Here is a 26606-nt window from a genome sequence, read left to right on the forward strand (position 1 = left end):
AGCCCGAGTGTGCCGGCGGCGGCGTGAAGGGACCGCTGGCGGGCGCGGGGCGAGAAAGTTGAGGTTTTCGGAAGTAACCTGCCCAGACGATTGGAAACAGGCTTCAGATCGGGGAGCCGTAGCGAAGGCGCTGCGCTCGGATGGGCTGGGTGACGACGTGGGCAGTGGCTTCGCGGACCGGGGGTGCTGGTTTCGCATCCTAATCCGTTTTCTTGGTGGAATCGAGCTGTTTGGGGACGTGTTCAACCCTCACAGCCCGGGAGGCGTCACTGAGGAAGTGCTACACAGGCCGCTCTTCCACCGAGCCACACATGTTACTTGATTAAGTAGCTGGGTTTGCAAAATAGAGAACAAAGTTGAATGTTTTTTCCCCGTGTTCGTTTTGTTGGATGCCTTTCAGGCCATGGTATCTCCCGAGAGGTGTTCTGAGCCCCCACTGCTCTTTGGGAGCGGGATTAACCCAGCCACAGTGCAGGTGGTTTGGATGTGGAACTTTTACGTGTAACAGTCTGTCTGCCGTCAGCTCCCAAATTCTTGCTGCTTGTGCAGTGTGTCAATGGCTCCTGAGTCGGCCTTCCCCGGGACGAAGTTCGGTGCTGTAGGGGTCTGTATCTAACTAACCCCTGCCAACAGTTGACCATTTCTTGGACAGTCTGTGGCTCGGGGCCTTGGTGTTTCAGGATTGAGGGGTCTGTTTCCCTAGGTCTGTGTGTTAACTTGGTCACACCCTGTGTCCTGTATCAGATAAAATCTTTGACACTGCATGAGAAAAGATTATGTCTCTGGGCCTAAAAACATTTTTGGTTCTGCCACTCCCAAGAGAGTCTTCCATCCAGAGAGGACCTGTCAGCCCTGTGGCCAGAGTGTCTGTTCTGCCTCTTGTCTGCCAGCGGGATGGTGGCATGTCTGAAGTTTACAGTAGAAGCTCTTGTGGATGTAATGGTCACTTGAAGATGATGTTTTTTCTTTTCAGTCAGGGTGGAAGGGCAGCACACTTTCCCTATAGTTCTAGCCAAGAAAGTGGTTGTTACAGAAGGTGCCCTGCACTTTGGAACACTGACTACCCCTTGCTCTCTCTATACTTTGCTCAACAGTGTTGGGTTTGTGGGTCTGAAAAAAGTAACTTCTCACCAGCTCATGCCTATTTGCATTTTCCAAATGAGAGACTCTCCAGCTTGGTGGTGGTGGACTTCAGTCTTCACAAAATCAGCCTCCTTGAAGGAGGGCAGAGGGTATCAGAATGACCAGGTCCTCCACCCTGTGGGAATGTGTTTGACTCAAAAGAAGAGTCAGGAGTTCTGGAGGCCCACTCACCCACCTGCAGGGTGGAGGAAGGAGGTCATATTGGGAAGTTACTGTGGCTCCGTCCTCCCTGCAGCAGGCCCTCCCCTACTCCCATGCCCACCAGAATTTTAGCTGTGTCGCCTTAGAAGTCTGTGTACTTCTATCCTGTGACTAGGGTCCAGTCCTGGAGTGCATCAAGCTTCCTCAGGCCTGTTTGATTGGATGGCCTGGCTGCCCCATGATTCCCATAGCATCCTGGGGTTCCCTGTACTAAGCCCCAGCTGCTGCTGCCTGTGGAGTTGGAGTGAACCTCCTTGGCAGATGCGTCTTGTGTGTTCTCGATGCAGTGTGCATTCTTTTCTGAGCTCTTCCCCAGGACTTTGTTTCTGTCTCCAGTCAAAATGTCAGAAAATTCTCCAGCTCTGCTCCCGCTTTGGGCGGCTGGTAAAGTGCCATCAAGTCAGTTCCAACCTCCAGGGAACCTGTGTAGGGTTTCCAAGGAGCGGCTGGTGAGTTTGAATCATTGACCTTGTAGTTAGCAGTCCATTGCTACTCGTACAGCACCGCCCCAGAACGCCCCACTTTGGGTAGGTGCCACTAAAGAAGGTCATTAGTGAGAAGAGTTCTCATTCCATTGGCTTGTTTACCCACCAAAATGATAATTATTCTATTGCCTTTTTTTCCCCTTTTTTACTATAAAAATGATGACAGTCACACCTCTGCTGTATTGCACATCCCAGAGATGTCATTTATTACAAATGGAACGTGTTTGGCAGCCTTGGCTTTGAACAAGTCTATCCCAGCCTCTTTTCCAACAGCATGTGCATACTTTGTGTCTCTCACTTTTTGGCAATTCTCACAGTCTTTCAAATATTTTCATAAATCTGTTGCAGACTTCATGGACTATGTTATTGCTAAGTCCAGTAAGTTCCGACTCTTAGCAACTCTGTATAGGGTTTCCAAGAAGTGGCTGATGGGTTAGAACTTAGGACCTTTTGGTGAATAATTCAATGCTTATCCTGCAGTGCCACACCACGTATGTTGTAGACTATGTTGTTTTTAACTGCCATTGAATCAGTTCTGACTCATAGTGACCCTGTATAGGGTTTCCAGAGTGCTTGGTAGGCTTGAATTGCTAACCTTTTGGTTATCTTTGTTGTTAACTGTCATCAAGTCAGTTCTGATTCATAACAACCATGTATAGGGTTTCCGAGAAACAGGTGAGTTTGAACTGCCTACCTTGCGGTCCAGTGCATTATCCTGCATCACCACACCAGGACTCCTTTTGGTTAGCAGTCCAGTGCTTTTCCTACAGCTCCACATTAGAACACCATAACTCCCCATAGACTATGTTAAGTGTCATCGAGTTACTTTCAGCTTATCGTGATACTGTTTAGGGTTTCCAAGGAGCAGCTGGTAGGTTGAACTGCCGACCTTGTGGTTAACAGGCCTACAGTGCCACAACCAAGACTCCAGTAGACTCCAGTATGTTGTTGTTGTTGTTAGATGCTGTCAAGTCAGTACTGACTCATAGCAGCCGCATGTACAACAGAACGAAGCACTGCCTGGTCCTGTGCCAACCTCACCATCATTGCTATGCTTGAGCCCATTGCTGCTGCCACTGTGCCAATCCGTCTTGCTGGGGGTCTTCCTCTTTTTCCTTGACGTTCCATTTTACCAAGCATGAAGTCCTTCACCAAGGAGTGGTCCCTCCTGATGATAATGTCCAGAGTATGAGAGATTAAGTCTGGCCATCCTGACTTTTAAGGCTCATTTTGGCTGTACTTCTTCCAACTCACATTTATTTGTTCTTTTGGCATTCCATGGTAATTTTAATGCATAGCTCAAATGCATTAATTCTTTTGTGGTCTTCTTTATTCATTGTCTAGCTTTCACAGAGTAGGATACTATAGTATTGTATAAATAAAACATTTCTTTGCACTGGAAAACGGTTGCAATTCTCACTGTTTTGCAGCAGTCTGGAACCAAACTTGGAATATCTATGAAGTATGCCTATCCTGCTTTTTGTCAAGAATATCACTAATAGTAATTATAAAACCATCAAGAAGAAAACCACTCAGAAATGATGCCGATAAAACCACAATGCTACCTATTATGAATTCTTAAGTGGTGTTTAAGAAAGGGGTCCCTGAGCCCCCCTGTAATTGGTGGTGTCTATGTACATTTTTCTTGGGTAAAGATCCTTTGGCTTCCTTCAGACTCTCCAGAGGCCCTTCTATCTCTTGGGCTTTTCCGTAGCTCTTGTGTTTTTTATTCTCTTGCTCCTTAACCTCAGTTTATAAACAAAGCAAAGTCGTCCCTGGAGTCTACAGATGTGTAGTAAGAGGCCTGCAACAGCTGGAGTGTCTATTTATGCTTTTGAAGATTTGTGTGCAGACATCACGTTGAAGTAAATATGAAAGTACTGGGCAGTAGAGTGTGGCATTAACCTGACAGGAATCCCTGGCTATTTGGGGGGGCTAGGACTACCCTTTGTGGGTTTAAGTGTCAGTGCACTGTTGTTTGGAATACTTGGATAGAAACTGAGAACAGTCTTAATTGTAAAAACATACAGCTACATTTGCCTTTTTTGTTGTCATTTGTCTTCTCTTGACAGTGGAAACTCTTGACTGTCCCTTCTGAAAGCTCTTCCCTGGCCTCTGTGATGCCATAACCGCCTTGCTGATTTTCCTGCCTTTCTGGCTGTTCCTCAGCAGGTGGCTCTCTCTCATCTGCCTAATGAATATTTTTGTCTTCATGGTATTGCCCCTCTTTGCTCCCTCCCTGCCTGCTCTCCTTGGACCATCTCATTGATAGCACTAATTTCAGCACCTCTGCAATGTGGATTCCCAGTTGTGGTCCTCACTGCTGCTCCTGTATGCTGGCTGGATACCTGCTTTGGATCCCATGGTCCCTCAGATTCAACATGTCTCAAATCGTATGCCTTGTTCTCTCCCCTCTTGAGTCCCTTCTTCTGTCACTCGTGCCGGAAGCTTTATAGCCTTTGGAAACTGTCATACTTGTAGTCTTCCATGTTCAGCCATTTCCATGGCATTTTTGGAGTCTGTTTCTGAAACACTTCCTGAATTGATACCTTTTGCATTGATACCCTTCTATTATTGCTCTAACTCAAGCCTTCATCGTTTTCAGCCTAGACTGTAGTTATCTGCTGCTGCTGCCGCCGTCAAGTCGATTCAGACTGATAGCGACCCTGTGTAGGGTTTCCAAGGAACAGCTCGTAAGTTTGAACCACCTACCTCGTGGTTCAAACTGATCTTGTAGTCAAGTGCTTATCCTACAGCGGCCACACCAGGAGTCCATAGTTTAATGAGGGGACTTCAAAAAAAGTTCCTGGAAAAATTCCTTTATTTTCAAATGCATTTTCCCATGAACTTTTGGGTGCTCTCTTGTTTCTTAGCTCATCTCTTTGCCTTGCTTCTTGCTTAAAATCAATCTACTACCCTCTCCGTTGCCAGAATTTCATCACGTTAATTCCTGATGTAAAGACTCTGAATTCTCTCTCTCAGGCAGAATGTCCTCATGTGGCAGGAGACCCTGTCAGGGTGATACTTTGAGTGTGTCGTGTAGTTTCTCATCTCTGTCTTACTATGCCTTCTGACCACAATGTCCACTCCCTAATCCTACCTACCCTGCCCTGCCGAGTCCTGCTCTCCTAATCTCCCTCCCAGACTCACCTCTGTCACCACCCCATGTGTTTGCTGACCCTCTTCCCAACCTCCCTTCCCAGTGGAATGATGCATTTCTTCTGGGTGACAACTTCAGTGTCCAGTCTTTGAAATCACTGCTTGGGTTCACATCTCCCTCTCCCACGTAGTAGCATCATGCTGCTATTGTTAGCTGTCCTTAAGCTAGTGTTCACCTCAGGGTGACCCTAAGCACAGCTTTGCCATCCCAGTGACTGGTTGTAGACTGGACCTTGGTGTTCCCTAGGGTTTTCATTGGCTGATCATTTGGAAGATCATCAGACCTTTCTTCCTAGTCCATCTTAGTCTGGTAGTTCTGCTGAAATCTATTCCATATTATAGCAACACATAAGCCTCCATTGGCAGATGGGTAGTGTCTGTATGTGAGCAACACTGGCTGGGAATTGAACCTGAGTGCCCTGTGTGGAACGTGAGAATTCTGCCATGCCATGAGGCAAATTACTTAACTGCTCTGTACCTCAATTTTCTCTTTTGTAAATTGTGCTAAAAATGATTGCTAGATCATAGACTGTTGATACAAGTATTGAGAAGTCTTCAATGACATCATCGTCACTATGTTGCATTGCATATGTGTGATTGTAAGTGTCTTTCTCCCCCAGAGAACATGCCTTATTCATCTCTGTAGTTCTAGCACCTAGCATTGGATCCGGTACATTCTTACCAGCCAGTAAACAAGCTGGTGTATGAGAGCAGTGGTGGTTCTCACCTTCCACCCCCAAGAGCCAGGTTCCATTCCCAGCTGGTGCCCTGAGCACACACCCCCTGCTCGTCTGTCAATAGAGACTTGTGTTGCTAGGACGCTGTGCAGTTTTTAATAGCGCTTCCAAGTGAAAATGGACGAGGAAGAGAGGTGTGGTGACTTATGGAAATTCTATGGATCACACCAGTTGTGTCCACAGCTGGTCACCATGATGGTACAGGAACCAGGCAGTGTTTTGTTCTGTTTGCACATGGTGTTTCCATGAGTCAAGGTCAACGCATCAGTAGGTGAATGTATGAGTGAGGAGGCAAATGAATGAACATCTAGTGCAGGTACTTTGTTGGGTAATGATACCAGTACATGTGCTATGTGCCATTTATAGATCCGCGTTGAGTTATTTGTATTTTTATTGTTGAATTGTAAGAGTTCTTTATGCAGACCCTTTTCAGATGCATGATTTATAATATTTCCTTTATAGGCTTTTTACTTTCTTGATAGTGTTCTTTGAAGTGCAAAAGTTTTGAATTTTGATGATGTCCAGTTTGTGTTTTTCTATTTGTCACTCGTTATTTTGGTGAAACACTGAACAAACCATTGCCTAATCTAAGGTCATGAAGATTTACATCAGTGCTTTCTTTTGAAAAGTCTTAACCGTTTTCACTTTTATATTTAGGTCTTTGTTTCATTTAAGTTTTGTATTTGTTGTGAGATACTGATCCGTTTCTTTCTTTTGCAAGTGGGTATCCAGTTGTCTCAGCACCATCTTTTTTGTTTTTTAAACTATTCTTTCCCCACTGAAGGAATTCCTAGGTTGGTTTTGCATGTGATTAACACACTCAGTCAGCTACTAACCAAAAGGTTGAAGGTTTGAGTCCACCCAGAGGTATCTCAGAAGGAAAAAAGTCTTTGAAAACCCTGTAGAACACCATTCTTTTCTCACACACACAGAGTTGTGAGAATTGACTTGATGACACTGTTGTATATTTGTTTAACTTTTTATTGTGAATTCAGTGAAGGTTTACAGACAAGATTATGCTTTACACTCAACAAATCCCGTGCACTTTGTTTCATTGCAATGACTGTAATCCCCTTTGTGCAACAAATGTTATCCCACTTCCTCTGTTTCCTATTTTCATTCTACTTACCTTCCTATCCCTTTTCAACTCTGCCCTTAGGTAAAAGTTGCCTGTTTGATTTTCAGTGATCGGCCATTCCATGGTGAGCATGCCCCCTCTGTATTCCTATCTACTATTAGCCTGAAAAAAAGAGCTCTGGTAGCGTAGTGGTTATGACTCGGGCAGTTCGAAACTACCAGCTGCTCCGCGAGAAAAAGATGAGACTTTCTGCTCCCGTAAAGATTTATAGCCTCGGAAACCCTGTTCAGGGTCGCAACCGACTCGACTTAACAACAACACCATTAGCCTGAAAATGGCATACAAGGGTGAGTTCCTTTCCAGACCTGAAGAGTGTTTGAGGGCCATAGTCTTGGGGTCCTTCAGGCTCTTTCTGACCAGTAAGACTAGCCCTTGTTTTTTTCTCCCCCCATAATTTTCAGTTTTGTTCCATATTTTCTCCTATTCTCTCTGGAACTTTCTCGTGATCACTTGCAGAACAGTTGGTAGTGGTAGCCAGAACTAGATGGTAGCACCATCTATTTCAGATCTCAGAGTGATGGAGGTTGATATTCACGTGTTTAATTAGTCCATTGGACTGATTGATTCCAAGCATCTTCAGTTCTTCTTTGGAAAGACCAGTAGTAGCTTCACCTTAACTGGTTTGTGTTTTACTGATTTCCCTTAATGATTGGTCTGGCATCCTTGTAAAAAATCAACTGATCATTTATTCCTGCACTTTGCATTTCATTAACTTAAATTTACACAAGTACCACACTATCTTATTTACTGTGGCTATGCAGCAAATTTTGAAATTGGGAAGTCTAAGTCCTCCAACTTTATTCTTTTTTCAAGATTGCTTTGGTTGTTCAGGGTCTCTTGTATTTCAGTATGATTTTTAAGATTAGTTTGTCACCCATTTCTGTTTAAAAACAAACAAAACCTAGCTGGGATTTTGATAGGGATCGTATTGAATCTTTAGATCACTTTTAGGGAGTTCTGACATCTTAACGATATTAATTCTCCCAATCCTTGAACACCCATGTTTGTCTTTCTATTTACTTAAATTAATCCCAGTAATTTAGACAGGAGGGATTGAAGAACTTCTGCTCATGAATTTTCTAGAGGGCAGTATCTGGTCTGTTGGAGGCACTCATTAACTACTTTTTCTGGAATGAATGAATGAATCATTCCCTTAAAGGGAAACATTTTATGAGTAGGGAAAAAGTGTTGGAATACTAGATCTTTGTGTGGACTTCATATTTTCTTCATGGACTGGAGCTGAGGATCCTGGGCAGATAAAATCAACAAGTAGACTTGAGGTTGGGGTGCTGGTTTGTAAGTGGTAATAAGTAGATGTCATGGTCCCCTTTGCTGAGAAGAACCCCTTGTGCTCATGGAGCACTGAGACATTCTTAGTGACTTAATAGGAGCAAGGGTAGAAGAAGGGAATTTAAATTTGGTTTGTGGACTTTTTGGGCATCACAGAAAAGAGATTTGGACAATATTGTGCCAGAATGGAAGTGCTCTGGTTTGTTCACCTTATACCCTTTGATCTCTTTGTGTCACTGTTTTCTATTTTTCTGCCATTACATGGCTACCTGGTTCCTGTCTTCAAAATCCTTGTTGGGCTTTTCTATAGAGACCACCTGTTGAATTTGTTGATGTTCTTTATGAGGGTCTTGCATTTCAGTTATGGCTCAGTCATAGTTGATAAGTCAGCCTCTGCAAAGACTGGGCAGTGAAGATACAGGCAGCCAAAACATTTCTAGCTTGATTTGTTAGCCAGGTAGAGAGGACTGAGTGACAGACAGTTTTTGGAAGCAGTAGCTTCCTGCACCTTTTCTTTGGATGCACTGATGCGCTCTGTCATTTTTTAGATTCTCACAGCGGCTAGCTATTGAAATCCAGGCATATTCCCTCCCTCACCCCGGCAAGCTAGAAAAGCGCTTTGGAAAGCGCAGTAAGGTGGAATCTTTTCACAGGCTCATGTGAAATGACTGGTGGGATCAGTCCCACTTTTTTCTTACCAGAGACAAGGCTAGGGGCTTTCAGTGGCCCTACACATGATGTTCCTGAGTGTGAGGAGAGCCAATCTTAGACTCCTGGGATTTGTTTTGTTTTGTTTTCAGTCCTTCCCCAAAGATCCTTAGGCTCTCTGGCTGCATTCACTCTGGTTGTGTTCTGTGGATATTGTGATGTGTCTGCTCCTTCTGCACCTGACTCAGACTTTAGACTCTGCCCACCTGTGTCTTTGCCTAGTCTTCAGGACATCTCACCTGATCTTCATGAGCTTCACCTGGATCCTTGGGATTGGCTCAGAGTTGCTAACAGGACTGGACTCCTTCTGGGGGTCGAATCAGGAAGTCTTGTGGTCTAGGAAAGAGCTGATTTCTGTCTGTCCCCTTCCTTGGAAGAGCAAGTATTTCTTGCACTTTTGGTTGGCCCCCTTCCTTTTAAGGGTGTCTAAGCACCGAAGTGTGGCGCTGTGGACTAACGTGTCAGACTGCAAAGCCGTTTGAACTGCAAGGTCAACGGTTCAAGCTCACCAGCTGCTCCTTGGAAACCCTATACAGGGTCGCTATGGGTCGGAACCAACTCAACGGCACTCCACAACAACAAGCACCAAATGGGACCCTATTCTCAGGAGATTTGGTTAGTTCCTTGGGCTGTATAGGTCTCTCACTTTTCTCTTTCTCACCAGCACTGCCGTTTATCTTGTTAGGAGCCTGCCTGGCTTTCGGGTATACTATCCTCAGCTGGACCAGTGGCCTGGGGCAAGTCACGTAATCTCTAACTTCCGTGACTAAAGCAGGAAAAAAGGAACATCAGCACATGTCATAGGGCTGTGTACTCAGAGTGGATAGGCACTGGAATGGACTGGACAGCAGGGTTTGGTTTTGGGGCTGCTATTGGGAGATGAGATACAGTCGCAGGTAGAAGGATGAGCACAACACCTGCACAGAGTGGGCCCTCGGAAAATACTTGCCATCATGATCGTTGCTGCTGCTTCGTCCTGTTGTGCTGTACAGCCTTTTGTTTACCTGTTTTATTTTCAGGTCCGGAGTCCCCGTGTGCAATTCTGAAATCCACAAAAGCTCTTAAAATGTAATTTAAAAAAATGTTTCACTACTCATTTGACAGCAAATCCTGGCCTGAATTGACATGACATTGTGTCCTGTTCATCCCACCTATTGTTTGCTGTGGGGCTATGGACATGTGTAGGGCTAGAGGGCGCCCCAGGCTTTACTGGGATGTGTGGAAGGACCAGTTTGAGACTCTGTCCTGCTTGAATAGAAAGTAACTGGAATTTAGAGTGGCCCCCTTTTCTGAAGCATCTGCTCTGTGTGCCTGTGTACCCATGGGCAGCCCTTCAGCCATGGACATGACTGAGGGGTCTGGAGTACCTCGGTGGGAGAGGCCCAGCTGGGGCGGAGGACACAAGGACACACAGGTCAGAAGAGCCAGGTCCAGCGTCTCCTTTCCTCTTTGGCGTACAGAGGAGCAGTGCCTCTGAGGCGGGCACTCCGGACCTCACCATCGGTGGCAGGCTGTGAGGAACGTGAACCCCAGGGAAGAATCAGCTTTTGTGTCATCTCTAGTGGGGACAGGCTCTCTACAGGGTCTACCACGCTTCAGAGAAAAATGATGAGGATAAGTCTTTAATTGGGGAGATGGGTGGTTTTTCTTGCCTGTAGTGTTGAGACGTTGCAGGGTGTGTGTTGTGGGAGAGAGGACCAATAGAAGGACCCTCTCCACTGGTTTGGGGCATGGTAACAGTATTTTTGGACTCATGCACTATCAAAAGGGGGTGCTGTGGGATTTTGTTTGGGGAGCCAAGTGCAAGTGCAACCATGGAAAGATTGTGACTATGGTTGTCTAGTAAGCTGAAAAGGAACTCTAAGCCTTAGATGCCAGGTAGGTTTGATCATTTTGGATCAGCAGTGTGTTTCCCCAACACAGAGGCTAATCAACAAATTTCAGAAAAGTTATTTCCAACAAGATGAACCCTGCCATCTGGTTTTCCATTTCAGATCTTAGGGGCGTGGGAGCCAGGGGGAGTGGTCCTCCTTTAATCAGCCTAGGTGCTCCACCATGGATCATAGGTATGCAGGAGGCTCAGGCTGGTGGCCAGGATGTAGAGGTCACAGCGGCAGGGACTGTGCTGTGTCAGACTCTGTATATGATTTAGCACCACTTTGTTTATCTAAGTCCTTAGAAGGCGTCGGTGGTTTGTGTTTGACTACTAACCTAAAGGTGGGTGCTTCAAACCTACCCAGCATTATTGCAAAAGAAAGACTCACATGAGAGTCTGCTTCCATAAACATAGCCAAGAAAACACACGGGCTCAGTGTGAGGTGGAATTGACTCTGTGGCAGCTAGTCTTGAGTTTTGATTCATCTACTTGGTACTCTTCTCCTGAATCACTGAGTTTGGAGCCCAGTTAGGGATGGTCTCAGAAATCCCGGGGTGTGGTGATATCCCAAATGTGTATTGTGTCCGGCAATCATCTAGTGATGTGTTGGTCCCTGCTCTCCTGGGTGCCCATATCAGGGAAGAGAAAGGAGAGAGCCGACGATTCTGACTGATATGCTGCGATGGACCCTTGGGGGCTTCATAAGAAAACCTAGTGAGCCTTGAGGTCTTGGCCTGGTGATGTGGAAGGGGTTGGCGTTCTCATACAGAGGGAGTTAGATAAAAGCCAGCTTGTGGTGGGGGGACATAGGAAGACTGCATTGTGGTCAGAACCTGATGCCCTTGGATGGGGTTTCACCAGGCCTGTCTGTCCTCTTGTAGAACCGGGCGGTGGGTCGGCCCAAGGGGAAGCTGGGCCCGGCCTCCGCAGTGAAGTTGGCTGCCAACCGTACCACGGCGGGAGCTCGCCGGCGCCGGACGCGATGCCGCAAGTGCGAGGCCTGCCTGCGGACGGAGTGCGGCGAGTGCCACTTCTGCAAGGACATGAAGAAGTTTGGGGGCCCTGGGCGGATGAAGCAGAGCTGCATCATGCGACAGTGCATTGCGGTGAGTGTGCAATGAGGAAAACTCCCCATATACACACAGTGGAAGCTGAAGCCCCTTGGATTGCAGGCACCAGGTTGCCTGGTTGTTAGCCCTCACAGAGAAAACTCAGACTGTGGTCCATCTAGGGCTGCTCCTGGTCCCACTCAAGCAGCCCCGTCAGTGCAGGCTCCTCCTCCTTCACAGCCCCCTGGTCTCTGGTCTCTGAACTCGTTTCTTTTGGAGATGGCCACATACTTTGAAGTCTGTGCCATTAATGATGCCAGGCAGCCTGTCCTGTCTGTGACCCTGTTGCCAACATTAAATTGGAGCCCTCTCTTCCTTCCTGTCCTGTCTTCAAAGTCAGAGGTCCGGGTAGAAGGTCAGGGCCCCCGAAGGCTTCCCAGAGGAGCTAGGGTGATTTATGGTGTGTCCTAGCCCCTCCAACCCATGTCCGCTCCCGCTGGGGACAGTGTAGTGGCCTTGCTCTCAGAGAGGGTCGAGGCCACAGGCTTTGGCAGCATGAAATGGTCCTTGGTTTACCCATGAGTCCCCGCTACTCAGGACTTTGAGTCCCACCCACACACTTTGTCTGGGGTGCTGCTCCCTGGACAAGCAGGCCTGGCAGGAGGAGCAGGTCTCTTCAGCTCCCACAGTTCCCCTACAGCACCAGCCGAGAGGCTGTTCTTTGTCCTGCTGCCACACCCCAAGTCAGAATCCTTTTCTCATATCTCATACACACACACACACACACACTCCTTGGGTTTTCAGTTGGTGTCTGTGCCCCACGCCATTGGCATGCATTGCTGGGAGTGTGTGTGCTCCCTAGTGTTCTATCGGTGATTGTCTGTGTGCATGTGTGCGGGTTTTTGAGAGGCTGAGTAATTGTTGGATTTGGTCAGGATTTAAGAAGTAGTCATTTGGGCCTGGTGGTTCAGAGGACAGTCTTGCTCAAAACTTAGTGACTTGCTCTTTGTCCTCCTTGCCCCCCACACCCATTCCAGGTTCCTCTCCCAGAGCCTTGCGACTTCCACAGGTCCCTCTGCCAGGTCAAACCCTCACTGTTCTAAGTGTGGGATACTAACGATGGCCTGGCTGGTCTTCCTGTGTTGTCTCTCCTGGCCTGCTATCCTAGGCATCTGCTCTCACCATCTCACGTTTGTCTTTGTTGCTCGCTGGGTGCAGTGTATAACGATGAGGAAAGCTCGCTCTCCTGTGGACTTCCTCTCCCCAGACTGCTGTGGCTTCCAAACATAGGCATTGCCCACCCTCCTCGTATTTGATTGGGCTACTTCCTTCCATGTTTATCTACCTATGACATACCCAAGCCCTCCTCTAGTCGTTTTCTAGGCCCTCTGTCTCTTTATTTTTTAAGAAATTTTTTTTGATTTACAGAAAAATAAAAGTAATGGTATTTTCCATATAGTCTGCACTCAACGTTTCCCACTAGTAATATCGTATTTCTAACATGACACACTAATAACATACTACCTTGGTAACATGAGACATTAGCATGGTATAGTTTCTACAATGAATGAATCAATTACCAAACCAATCCCATTGCCATCAAGCCAAATATGACTCACAGCGACACTGTAGGACAGAGTAGAACTGCTCCCTAGGGTTCCCAAGGCTGTAGTCTTTACAAATGCAGAAGAATGACTCATATCTCTCTCTCTCAAGTGACTGGTGGGCTTGAACTACCAATCTTTTGGTTAGCAGCCCAACCCTTGACCAGCAGTACCACCAGGGCTCCTTAAGGAACCAATTAGTTATTGTTAAGTGCCAATGAGTCGATTCTGGCCCATAGTGACCTTGTTGTATAGGGTTTCTGAGGAGCGCTTGGTGGCTTTGAACTGCACATTATACTGCAGTGCCATACCAGGACTCCTTAAGGAACATGGTTATTGACTGAGGCCCATACTTTGTTCAGATTTCCTTAGTTTGTCCTGAGTACCCTTTCTTCTGCCTCAGGATCTCATCTAAGATTCCTTGTGACATTCAGTTGTCTGTCTCCAGAAGTTTCTCTTGGAACTCCCTCATATAGTTGGGAAAAGGAGGAGTGTTTTAATAGCCTTTGGAGATAACTGTAGCTATTCTTTGATCCTCTACTAGAATTCATCAGGTGGCAGTTTCTTAAAGGTTAATTGCAGTGTAGAATCTGAAACTGTATCAGTGAATTTTCTATACTTTGTTACATTAAAATCCATTCTTCTCTTGGATTTATAGTTGATTTTGTAACATTATGCATTGGTCATTTGGAAAATACACCTACTCCCCACTTATCTACTATCTTGTTGCCTGAGGTTTTGCACTTAAAATAAATAGTAAATAAATCTATCCAAGTATTTTGTGCATTATTGATGTCCAGGTGCTCATTGAGTCGCTCCAGCTGTGAGGGTGAAGGCTTGCTTATATGTCAGCTTGCTGGGCCCGGTTCTCAGCAGTTTGGCAGTTATGTAGTGATATGTTGTCTTATTTTGTGATTTGATGTGACTAATCTCCATTTTTAAATGAATGCTGATTTTTTTCTTAAGGACTTGGTCTTTGGAATCTAATCATGTGGATGGGTGAGGAATGGGTGTGTTGACTTAGATAAATTATGCAAATTTTTCCAAATATTAGTATTTCAAATATTTTATATATATTTAAATCTCATTTTAATATCTTTACCAGTCTTGTTAGAAAAGTAAGTATTGGGAAGTTAAGCTTGTAATGGCTAATACAAATGTCTCAAAATTCTAATCCCCTTTTGCAACAAATGCTGTCAGTTTTTTAGAAGTAAAAGGTTCATTTCTTTTGTCTGAGGAAATTTCTGCCAAATACTCAAATCTCCATAACTAAGGTCTTTTTCTTTTTTCCTTATGGAGCTTAAACTAAAAAAATATTTCATTGTGTTGAAGTATATATAATAAAACATTTGCAGTTTTAACCATATGCACAATTCAGTGAAGTTACTCCTGCTCACTAGGTTATACAACCATCAGAAACTCAGTACCTATAATACCTCCCGATTTTCCCTGCCTGCCTCTTGTAACTCCTGAAAACTGTGGTCTCTATGCATTTGCCTATTCTAGATATTTTCTGTAAGTGAAATCATAAGATATTTTATCTTTTTATGTCTGACTTCTTTCACTCAACCATGTTGTCAAGGGTTATCCATGTGGCAGCAGGTCATACAGCTTCATTTCTGTTTATGACTGAAGTACTATCCCATTGTGTGTGTGTGTCACACTTTGTTGACCGCATTCATGTGTTGGCTGATCCTTGGCTTTTGTGAGCAGTACTGCTGTGAACGTTAGTGTACAAGTATCAGTTTGAGTTCCTGCTTTCAGTTCTTTTAGGTACATACCTAGGAGTGGAGTTGCTGGGTCACATGATAGAACACATAACTGTCTCTCGTTTTTTGTCTGTCATTCTTCCAAGTAAAAATCATGTTCTTTGAAGATATTGACTGGCTCATGACTGATCACTGCAGTGCTTTCCTGTCGTTCTTCAGAAATCTTTGACACACACAGAATGGCAAAAGGATGTGCCCCTCAAGGGTTGAGAGTTTAATAAACTTGGTCATTTTTGCTGTTTAATCAGACACAATCTTAAACTCGCATCCAGAGGCAGCTGCTCACTTTGATGCCACAGCCTGGGTTGGTGCTGAGGTGCCTGGTGAAAAAGGCAAAGGTTGTTTTCGTGTAACATTCTGGAGATTGTTTTGACCTCTCAGACTTCCTTGAAAAGGAGGGCCCATGGACCACACAACTACACCTGCTGGTTTGAGGGTCTTCTCTGGGATATAGTCTCATCCTACCTGGACCTGAGCCCTCTCACATCCTGCTTCTGTCCACGTCACCTGAGGGAGACTCTCCAAATCCCTTATTGCCGTCCCATATACAGTGGTCTGATACCAGTAGTCTGGGTGCTAATGTTCAATTATCTGTCTCCCTCCACCAAAGTGTACACTCAGAACAGGAAAGAGTTGGGTGTGACTAATTCGTGGCTGTACACCAAGCACCTGGCACACACAGGTATAGCCCAGGAAGGACGTGAAAGGAAGAATGAGTAGATGTCTGGACGTGCAGTCCCTTGGTCATTCCTCTGGGATCCCCTGGTGGGCCTGAGGAGAGCCACTGGCCCCTGCTGACTCTGCCCCCCTCCCCCCGTTCCGCCCCTCTAGCCTGTGCTGCCCCACACCGCCGTTTGCCTAGTATGTGGCGAGGCTGGGAAGGAAGACACAGTAGAGGAGGAGGAAGGCAAGTTTAACCTCATGCTCATGGAGTGCTCCATCTGCAATGAAATCATCCACCCCGGATGCCTTAAGGTGAGGGGCCCTGGGGGGTCTGGCTGTGCTGTTCCTCACCCCACCCCTGGGCCTCTCTCTGGTGATGCTGATGCTGGGCAAGGGTTGTTGGTTCCCTCCCTGGAGACTGCTGGCAGCTTGTGAGTTCCAGGATCCCTACTTGTGTGACTTGCCCTTGACACCTGGGCCAGCGAGAGACTGTTCACAAGTATCCTGTCTGTGTCTGGAGCTTCTAGGAGAACAGGATCAGGGGAGGGCGGGACCTGTAATGACAGGTGACGGGGAGTCTGTTCCTTATGCTGGGAACTTTAGTGTTCTCAAGGCAGGGCTCCCTTCTTCCCCTTCTGGGGATGAGACCCCCGCACACTGGGCATTCTGCCCTAGGAATTCAGTGTGGCACCTGACCATTGTCCCGATGTTGGAACCTGGACAGGGCAGGTCCAAAGAGTCAGGGTCCACAGAGTCAGGGTGGGTGTGCCCATAGTGAGCCCCACATCTGACTGAACAGTGTGCTATGTGATTGATCTCTGTCTTCTCAAAGCCCTTGCGAGCGAAGTGCCCAGGATTGTAGAGTGGTATTACCCTCATCTTACTCTGCTTGGGCATTTTTTTCTTTGGGTCAACAGTGGGGTGAGAATGGCATTTGGGAGAGGGTTTCTGTTTCTGGCCAGCAGGCCTCACATAGACCCACGTTCCTCTGAAGCCTGGGCTCCTCTCCAGGCTGCTGACTCCTGTGTGTCCTTTACAGATTAAGGAGTCAGAGGGTGTGGTCAATGATGAGCTTCCAAACTGCTGGGAGTGTCCCAAGTGTAACCATGCTGGCAAGACCGGGAAAGTGAGTGCCGGGTTCCAGGACTTGGGGTCAGTGGGGAGGCGGACTGTTGGGTTGGTGGGAACGGCAGACTTGGGGCTGGGGTTGGGGGACAGGGCAGGTCCAAAGATATACAGTTGGTTTGTTCCTTCTCTCTTTTTGGCCTACAAGCAAAAGCGTGGTCCTGGCTTCAAGTATGCCTCAAACCTGCCCGGCTCCCTGCTCAAGGAGCAGAAGATGAACCGGGACAACAAGGAAGGGCAGGAGCCTGCCAAGCGGAGGAGCGAGTGTGAGGAGGTGCCCAGGCGCAGATCAGACGAGCACCCCAAAAAGGTGCCCTCAGATGGCATCCTGCGCCGAAAGTCTGATGACGTGCACCTGAGGAGGAAGCGGAAATATGAGAAGCCTCAGGAACTGAGTGGACGCAAGCGAGTACGGAGTAGGAAAGGCCTGGTGGGAAGAGGGTAGCCTTGCTGATCCTGGGTGTACAGGGTGGTGGCAGGGGCGGCAGTGGGCAGAACTTGGGATCCTGGCCTCGTGTTGCCCCGAGCAGGTTACATAAGTCCTGAGACCCCAGTCCAGGTGACAGGAGGGAACAATCAGCGAGTCACTCCTCTTCCCACCCCCTTTAGGCCTCGACGCTTCCAACGTCCCCCGGTTCCTCCTCTCACCTTCCGCCGAGGCCCCCTCTAGGCAGCAGCCTCAGCCCCTGGTGGAGATCCAGTCTCACTTACTTCCAGCAGCAGGTGCTCCCACACGCCCCACCCACCCGAGCCCTGGGGACTTGCGAGTCCCCAGCTATATGCCCTCCTCAGTGGGCCAAGAACCCCTTATGGCACCTGTTTGCCGAGGGCTCCCAGGCTGCAGGCCTGGAGGCTGCTTCTGGCATGAGGCCTGGGAAGCTCTCTGTAAAGGGTGCTGGGTTGATGGGATCCGAAGCTGAAGCTGCCTGTGGGAGGGAGGCCCTGTCTTCTTGGCCCCTCACCACCTGGCCCTCCCTGCTCTTCCCTCCCCAGTCCTTACTATCATCTGCCACTAGGTGGCGTCTGGAGTTTCTTCTCCTGTATAGACATTAAGGTTTGGCTGGGAATGCCTGGAGCCTGGGAAACCGGCTCCAGAGGCAAGTGCAATGGAATGGGGAGACTCCCAATCTCTGGGTCTGCTTGGGCGGGAGGTCAGGAGGGTGGGGGACCGGTTCAACCAGCTTCCTCCTTGAAACCAGCAGGCAGCCCCCTCCACCATCTGTCAGTCAGATGTGAAGGAGAAGGGGCTCTGGAGACTGTGGACTCATGGTGGGTGTGGGTTGAAGGGACCACACTCCATGAACTCTGGGAGCAAGCTCGACTTCTTTTCTTCCCTGTGACAGCTAAAACCTGGCAAAGAAGATAAACTTTTCAGGAAAAAGGTACTGTCTCCCCCTCCCTGCCCTGGGTCCTGTGGCAGAGGGTCAGGAGGCCCTGAGTGGGCACAGTCCTGCCTGAAGGGTTTACCTTGTCTCTCCTTCCCCTCAGCGGCGATCCTGGAAGAACGCGGAGGATCGGATGGCTCTGGCCAACAAGCCCCTTCGACGCTTCAAGCAGGAGCCGGAAGATGACCTGCCTGAGGCACCCCCCAAATCCAGGGAAAGCGACCACTCACGCTCTAGCTCACCCACAGCTGGGCCTAGCACTGAGGGCGCTGAAGGCCCTGAGGAGAAGAAGAAGGTGAAAATGCGCCGGAAACGGCGCCTTCCCAACAAGGAGCTGAGCAAAGAGCTAAGCAAGGAGCTCAACCAAGAGATCCAGAAAACGGAGAATAGCCTGGCCAATGAGAACCACCAGCCCATCAAGTCGGAGCCTGAGAGTGAGAATGAGGAGCCCAAGCGGCCCCTGGGCTTCTGCGAGCGCCCCCACCGCTTCAGCAAGGGCCTCAATGGCACCCCTCGTGAGCTGCGCCACCAGCTGGGCCCCGGCCTGCGAAGCCCTCCACGAGTTATCTCCCGACCCCCGCCCTCTGTTTCCCCGCCTAAGTGCATCCAGATGGAGCGGCATGTCATCCGGCCGCCTCCCATCAGCCCCCCGCCCGACTCGCTTCCCCTGGATGATGGAGCAGCCCATGTCATGCACAGGGAGGTGTGGATGGCCGTCTTCAGCTACCTCAGCCACCCAGACCTGTGTGTCTGCATGCGGGTCTGCAGGACCTGGAACCGCTGGTGAGTACGTGGGTTGGCCCAGCTCGGGGCTCTGAGTTCAAGACTTTTAGACCATGTGGTACGGGTCTCCCCCAAGTGTCACTCCTGTAGCCACAGTAGACACAACCTGTCAACTTCATCTTTAAGCAGGAGGTGATCTACCTCCGGGATGGTTTTGCAGTATAGCACATTGACTTTGCTACTGCCTCCATGGCAGTCTTTGGTGCCAGAGAGGGGCCTGGAGGATGGAGCTTGGTGGGTGAGGGAGAGGTGCTGCTTGGGGGTGTGGCGGGGATTTCTGACAGTCCCCTCTGGCCATGTGGCCCAGGTGCTGTGATAAGCGGTTGTGGACCCGCATCAACCTGAACTACTGCAAGTCCATCACTCCCTTGATGCTGAGCGGCATCATCCGGCGGCAGCCCATCTCCCTGGACCTCAGCTGGACCAACATCTCCAAGAAGCAGCTGAGTTGGCTCATCAACCGGCTTCCTGGTAAGCCCTGGGTCAGACCTCAACAAGCCATGCAAGGGTGAGGCCCTTCTGGGTCAGTGCCGGACCTGTCGTCTCCTCCCACCCCCAGGGCTCCGAGACCTGGTGCTGTCTGGCTGTTCGTGGATTGCAGTCTCGGCCCTCTGCAGCTCCAGCTGCCCTCTGCTCCGCACCTTGGATGTCCAGTGGGTAGAAGGCCTAAAGGATGCGCAGATGCGGGATCTCCTGTCCCCTCCCACAGATAACAGGCCAGGTGAGTTGCCAGGCCAGGCCCTGGGGGCATGCAGGCCAGTGGTATGCTTCAGTCTTACCACAGTCTCTTGGTACATGCATCTTCATACCTCCCCTGGCCTGGAAATCCTGGCTCAATCCCTTCTCCAAACAGCTGTTCTATTCTGTTAGCCTCGTGCTTAGGGGATGCATTCGGAGAGAGCACAGGCTCCTTAGACTGCTCCAGGATCCACTACTGGAGGTTCTGCCTGCACTAGATACTTTGTCAACCTGCCTTCTGCTGGCTCTGAGGCTCTGGGTGCACTGAGGTCAGCCTGGCTGGACGAGACCCATGGGGTGACAAAGCCCTCCTAGGTTAAATTGCCATAACTCTCTTTCCTCACCAGCAGCTCCAGTGAGCAAGTGGGAGTATACCCATAACACTGGACCTTCACCAGCTGGAATACATGCTCAGTGTTTCTTACTTTGGATTTTTCTAGAGAACTCTACTAATTACAGTTGTGTTGACTCTTAACGCCTGGTGACCCCAGGTGTGTCCGAGTAAGAGCTAGCTGTGCTCTGTAAGGTCTTCAGTGGCTCTAACCTTTAAGAAATATATCTCCAGGCCTTTCTTTGGAGGCACCTCTGAGTGGTGTAGCAGTGAACATGTTCACTGCTACACCACTCAAGAGACTTGGGAAAGCAAAACATCCTTGATGTTTGAACGTTAGAACAAATTCAGATTTCTAGAGAACACTAATGGCACAATGAATTCAAATGTTATGTCTGTCTAGTCAGCCCTTTGAGGGTCATGTCCCTCTCCCCACGCCACTCCCTGTCCTGTTCCACCAGGTCAGATGGACAATCGCAGCAAGCTCCGGAACATCATGGAGCTGCGCCTTGCGGGCCTGGACATCACAGACGCCTCTCTGCGGCTCATCATCCGCCACATGCCCCTGCTCTCCAGGCTCCACCTGAGTTACTGTAACCATGTCACCGACCAGTCCATCAACCTGCTCACCGCTGTGGGCACCACCACCCGAGACTCATTAACGGAAATCAAGCTGTCAAGTGAGTGGGGTCTGCTTGCCTGGTTGCCCCAGTACCGTGGGGGGCAGATGGGAGTTTTTCAATTGTTGAGAACTGAGCAGGGTTCAATGCTAGGGTAAACCACATTGCCTTTTCAAAGTTGGACAAGTTAGAAGCTATTGTCAGATTTGTAATGACTGTTCAGAAAGTAATGCTGGCAGCATGAAAGCACAAAACCTCGCTCCTGACCCAAAATGAGGTGGCTATGGGGATAGGAGGGGCGGGGGTGCAAGGCCAGCTGGTGCAGCTTGAACAACATGGCTTTAGCCTTTGCTCTTGTAGCTTAGGCCTGCGCCTCTAGGTTTTGCATTCGTGGGGGTTGCCCTCGGAGAGAGAATGTAATCACTGTTCATTCCATCATTGCTTTGTGTTTGCAACACCCACCGCTAGCTGAGGAACTAGAGGGGGCACGAGGAACTTGAGACAGTGTGTGGTGGCGAGGGGCAGAGGCTCACCTGACTCTGGTATGCCAATTTAGGTTGCTCTGGAGTGGATATATGAGATTTTGATAGATTTTGTTTTGTTTGCATAATCTACCAAGTAATAAAGGACAGACATCCTCAGCTAACTTAACTATATCTTGACACAGTGGAGTCATGATGTGCTTCATCAGGGTCACAGATTTACTCATTTGCCAGTTTTTGAAGCCGATGTTCATGTCCGGTTAACACAGTCTTGCCAGCCATTCCTTTGCTCATGGGACATTTTGCTGATAGGAGGGCATTCTGTAGCCAGCTTCCTAGGAAGCTCCCTCTCTCTCCTGAATTCTTGGTGGCAGGGGCTGCCCAAGGCCCTAGTAGTCTTGAATTAAGTGGCCTTGTCCTCTTTGGAGAACACTGAGTAGACATTTTAGGATTTTGTCTGAATTTAGTCTTTTAGTGGCTATTGCTGAGATACCAGCACTCGTCCCCTTCCCCAGTGCAGCCTATGAGGTAGAGCTAGTGTGTGTGATGTGAGTATGCTTGTACTGTTTTTCTCTAAGAGTGTGAAGTACATTGGGGGTCTAGCTATATCCCGTCCCTTAGATTTCTCTTTTCCCTGCCTCCCATCAGTGTAAGTCTGGTAAGTGTGTACAAGGTGGATGAAAGTCAAACACGTTTCAGGAACATGAACTTTGTTAAAAGATATGGGCTAGTCACAAAGTGAAGTCGCGGTTGTCTCTTTTTGTTGTTTGGCCTGAATGTCATTTTAGAAATATTTTTTGGGTATCTGTTTCCCCACAGTTTTCACCCCCTGAGGCAACTACTTTACACTCACAAGTGCTTTCCTCCAATTTCCAAATAGCAGGCCTAAGCTGTTTTTCTTCCTTTCTTCTGTTTAGACATAATTAACATGCTATTTATTGACTTTGTATTACAGACCATAAGGATGGAATGTGCTTAACAACCCCAGCTCCCCCTTTTTCTTTGTCTTTCCAGTTTTAATTTTGTCAGACTTTTTGGTTAAGTCACTGTTAACGTATTATGTTCTTTATTGAGCCAAATACTGCATGAGACTAGGATTACTTTTCCTTTCTGGCACAACTTTATTTTTTGTTTCCTAAAGTGTACAGTTGCTTCACTTTTGCTTGTTTGGTTTTTTGAGCAACAGAATTGAATCCGACTTCCTCACCCCCACACCCTAAACTCAGGTCTCCAGGGAATTCTTATAGGACATCTCCTTCTTGGCTGCTTCTCTATATTCCTTCTGGAATCCTGCCCCCATCTGCCATCCAAGGAATTCCCTTCACCTGGCTTGTGGGGATCCTCTCTTGTAGTGGGTGACATCTTAACCTTGTATGTCTGAACATGTGTTAATTATACCACACATGGAATTGCTAGTGTAGAGTTCTAGTGAGGAACGTTTCTTCAGAAATTGGGAAGCATTGCCTCCAAAGTGTGCTGCCTTCCAGTCAAAGGCCATTTGGTTCTTCATCCTTCAGTAAATCGACTTGCTCTTAGGATGTTAGAAGGACGTTTTCTTTGGCTCTGAGTGTTTGAGACTTTCAGTGAGGAGCCTTGGGAGAGTCCATGTTGTTTCCATCGTGCCAAGTGCTCACATGAGCCCTTTGAGCCTAGAATGCATGTCCTTCAGTTCTAAGGACTTCTTAGGAAATTACGTTTCCATTGCTTCTCCATTTGGTTTCTCCTCTTCTGTGTTCCACAGAGGTGTCTTTTGCTGTGTTGTGAGTTTTCTGCTGTCTTTATCAGCCCACACATAGAGTAATGTTATCATTTCTGCTCTCATAGGTCAAACCATAACAACTTGTGGTGTCTGTCAGAAATTGTCCAATGTTGTTGTCTTCATGTGACCTAACCTAATATTTTGATTATACAAGTTATATCTTGTTCTTGGAGTTTGTACTGCTGCCTCTCATTGTCTCTTGTGTGTGGGGAGGCTCTCACTCGAGACTGTTGGGGGCACTTCTGTGTCTCTTCTCCCTGTGTGGTCTGTCCCTCAGTCAGGGTCAGTAGTCTTCACAGGAGGTCAGTCAGTGCTTCGCTGCCCACATCCCCTTGTCAGGAAGATGAAGCTCTGTGACAGCGTGGCCGGGTGATGTGCTAAGGTCATCTCTAGGAGAAATGCTAGCGTCTGGTGCTGCCTGTCACTGCTTAGCCAGACCTCACCCAGCAGGGTTGTTGTAGGCAGGCAGCTTGGGTCAAAGGCCCCTCACACGCCTACTTCTGAGGACTCACTTTGTGCCCAGCCAGAGTTCTCTGTGGCTCTTGGTTCAAAGGTACCTAGAACTGGAGCCCAAAGACTTTAGCATCAAGGAAGCCAATAAAAAGGGGGCCTTTTCCTTTGGAGAGTCCCTTGTCCCTGGGCCTATGAGACAGTTTTCCACTTTTTAACATTACATTTCCCCGAAACCTGGTCACTTGAACCCCGTAACTGCCCATGCCACGTGCAGGCTCTCCCATCCCTGATGGACACACCCAACTGTGCCCAGTGGTCTGCCGGCCTACAGTGTGTCTGTCACGTGACTACTGTGGTCTGACAGGCAGGCAGTGTGGGGATTTCAGAAGAAGCCATGTGAGGATCAGTGGCTTTAACCAAGGGTAATTGATAATCAGGAAAAGGCCTGTCCAAAATATGGTCCCAAATGGCACAGTGAAGAGGGAAACATGAAACAGCCAGCCATGGAAGTAAGTGTATGTGACTACATATTGACAAAATTCCTAATGTGTTTGAACTTAGAATGAATCAAGTGTTAAATTTGGAGGGCATGCCTTTTCTGAACGAATGAAGCCATGGCATTATAGAGCATCTTCATTTGTCTGCAGTAGTATTATAAAGAGCCAGCCATTTGAGGGAAATTAATTGAGGGATTAGATAGATTCCGGGATGCCTTTGGAAAGCCTGATTTGTCATCTTTCAGTTTTTTTAATTATGGTAAAAATTTACATAACATTTACAATTCCAATCGTTTTTACTGACATGATTCATTGACATTGTGTGCATCGTGTGCAGTCATCAGCACTGTGTTTCCAGGCTTCTCCATCTCCCTTAACAGAAACTCAGCTGCCTCTAAGCTGAGACTCCCTCCTGCCCCCGCACTCCCGTCCCTGAGAGTCACTAATACATTTGAGTCTCTATTTGTTTGCCTGTTGCAGGTATTTCACATTAAGTGGGATCATACAATGTTTGTCCTGTTGTAACTTGGCAGCATGTATCAGAACTACAGCTCTTTTTGTATCTGTGCAGTATTCCATTGTATGAATAGACCACATTTTGCTTATCCATTCATTTATTGATGAACATATAGATTGTTTCCATCTTTTGGTTGTTACATATTCTGCTCAATGAACATTGGCGTACAAGTTTCCATTCGCATTACTGATTTTACTACTTTTCCATATATGCTTATGAGTAGCATTGCTGGATCATAAAAAATTCTATGTTTAATTTTTTGAGGAACCACCCAACAATTTTTCTCCACAGCTGTACCTTTGTACATTCTTACAGCAGTGGATGAGGGTTCCAGTTTCCTCACATCGGCAGTATTAACTCTCCTAATAAACAAGAACAACAGGGTGACAAGGAGCCCAGGTGGCTGTAGGATAAGCACTATCTTCCACAGAGCAGTTCAAACCCACCAACTGCTCTGTGGAAGATAGGGCTTTCTGCTCCTGTCAACATTTATAGCCTCAGAAACCCTGTACAGGGTCACTGTGAGTTCAAATCAACTTGAAGGCAGTGATTGAGGGTAGGGGTATTGGGGATGAGGTGGAATCTTACTGTAGTTTTGATTTCCTCTTCCTAATGATCAGTGACCAATGAGGATTCCTGGTGGCACTGTAAGGTAAGCATTGGATTGCTACCCACAAGGTTGGTGGTTCAAACCCACAAGCAAATCCCTGGGAGATACATGAGGCTGTCTACTCCTGTAAAGATTTCATCTTGGAAACCCACTATAAGGGTCACTGAGTCAGTTTAGGTAGTGACCAGTGATTTAAGCATGTTTTCATATGCTTGGACATTTGTATTTCTTCTTTGATGAAATGTCTGTTCCAAAGTTTCTGTAATTTGAGTTGTTTTGTCTTTTGTTAAAGTTGTAGGATGTGTTTTCTTTTTATTCTTTAGTTTTGATGTTTTGTCTATTGAAGCATTTGTTTTGTCTTCATCCTTGCCCTTTCCTCTCTCCTGAGAATTGTTGGTCAGTGGTTGTGGTGTTACTCAGTTTCCCACCATTACTTTTTCCACATTTTTGAAATCCTGCTGCCATTATGAGACTGTATTATGTTTTCATGGTCTGAAATGTACATCCAAGAATGGATGCAGATCTGAGAAGGTGGCTCATTTGACAAAAAGCAGCCAGTTTATTGTGACTGAGATCCAGGCACTGAGAGCACACAGGCCACTTAGCACTATTATGGTGTGCCCTCGGTTTTCTAGTCCAGCTCCATTTCGCAAAAACTGAGATCCTGATACCCGTGGTGATCTGCAAAGACCCTGCACTTCAGGTCAATTAACTAGAAATGACTGACTCTGCCCACAGCAAGGACTCCAGTCTTAGTTGGATGCTAATTTTAGCAAGTCAGGCAGTATACTGACTTCAGTTCTGTACAGTGCACCCAAGCCCAAGGGGGAGGGGCCGCTGGAGAGGTTTGTGGTTGGTATACACTGCTGTTCTTCTTAGGGTTCAGGTAGATACAATAGGCATAAATGAGTTTGGGGGATTTAGCTGCAGGAATAAGCATCTTAAGTGAACAGTGATGCACATACAAGGTGCATCGGCAGGTGTATCAAATGGAAAAGCAAGCTATTTAATCACATACCCTGGAACCTTTCTTTCTTTTAAAAATAAACATTGGCAGGGGGACCGATTTAAAGGATCCATACATACGTAGAACATGACGTTTTCAGTTGCCGCAGTCTGAATGCATTCTAGATATATCTAAACTTTTGTGAGTAGTCAGTGAAAGCACCCCATGCCCCAGTTGTCCTGAGGGTTACCTGGGGCTTGGATGCTTTCTGCAGAGCACCTGGGATTTGGACGCTGTTGGGCTCTGCACTGTCTGACCGCACACTGTTTCCTCGTCCCTGCAGACTGCAATAAGGTCACTGACCAGTGCCTGTCCTTCTTCAAACGCTGCGGGAATATCTGTCACATTGACCTAAGGTACTGCAAGCAAGTCACCAAGGAAGGCTGTGAGCAGTTCATAGCGGAAATGTCTGTGAGCGTCCAGTTTGGGCAAGTGGAAGAAAAACTCCTGCAAAAACTAAGTTAGTCGGAGATCAAGT

General features: G+C 47.5%; 1 protein-coding gene across 3 annotated transcripts in view; it reads left to right on the plus strand.

The window, feature by feature from the left end:
- KDM2B (lysine (K)-specific demethylase 2B) overlaps positions 1-26606 on the plus strand; it is a 148471-nt gene extending 121865 nt beyond the window's left edge. For 2 of the 3 annotated variants that reach the window (XM_006865399.1, XM_006865400.1), the window contains exons 13-23: positions 11619-11843; positions 15991-16134; positions 16862-16948; positions 17096-17356; positions 17557-17670; positions 18291-18329; positions 18436-19115; positions 19423-19586; positions 19675-19836; positions 20646-20864; positions 26412-26606. In XM_006865399.1, the coding sequence (XP_006865461.1) occupies positions 11619-11843; positions 15991-16134; positions 16862-16948; positions 17096-17356; positions 17557-17670; positions 18291-18329; positions 18436-19115; positions 19423-19586; positions 19675-19836; positions 20646-20864; positions 26412-26593 (2277 nt within the window). In that variant the 3' untranslated portion in view covers positions 26594-26606. The remainder of the gene's footprint in view (positions 1-11618; positions 11844-15990; positions 16135-16861; positions 16949-17095; positions 17357-17556; positions 17671-18290; positions 18330-18435; positions 19116-19422; positions 19587-19674; positions 19837-20645; positions 20865-26411) is intronic. The other variant, XM_006865401.1, reaches the window with a different exon arrangement.

This window comes from Chrysochloris asiatica, unplaced genomic scaffold (genome assembly GCF_000296735.1).
Source record: "Chrysochloris asiatica unplaced genomic scaffold, ChrAsi1.0 scaffold00078, whole genome shotgun sequence".
Classification (NCBI taxonomy): Eukaryota; Metazoa; Chordata; class Mammalia; order Afrosoricida; family Chrysochloridae; genus Chrysochloris; species Chrysochloris asiatica.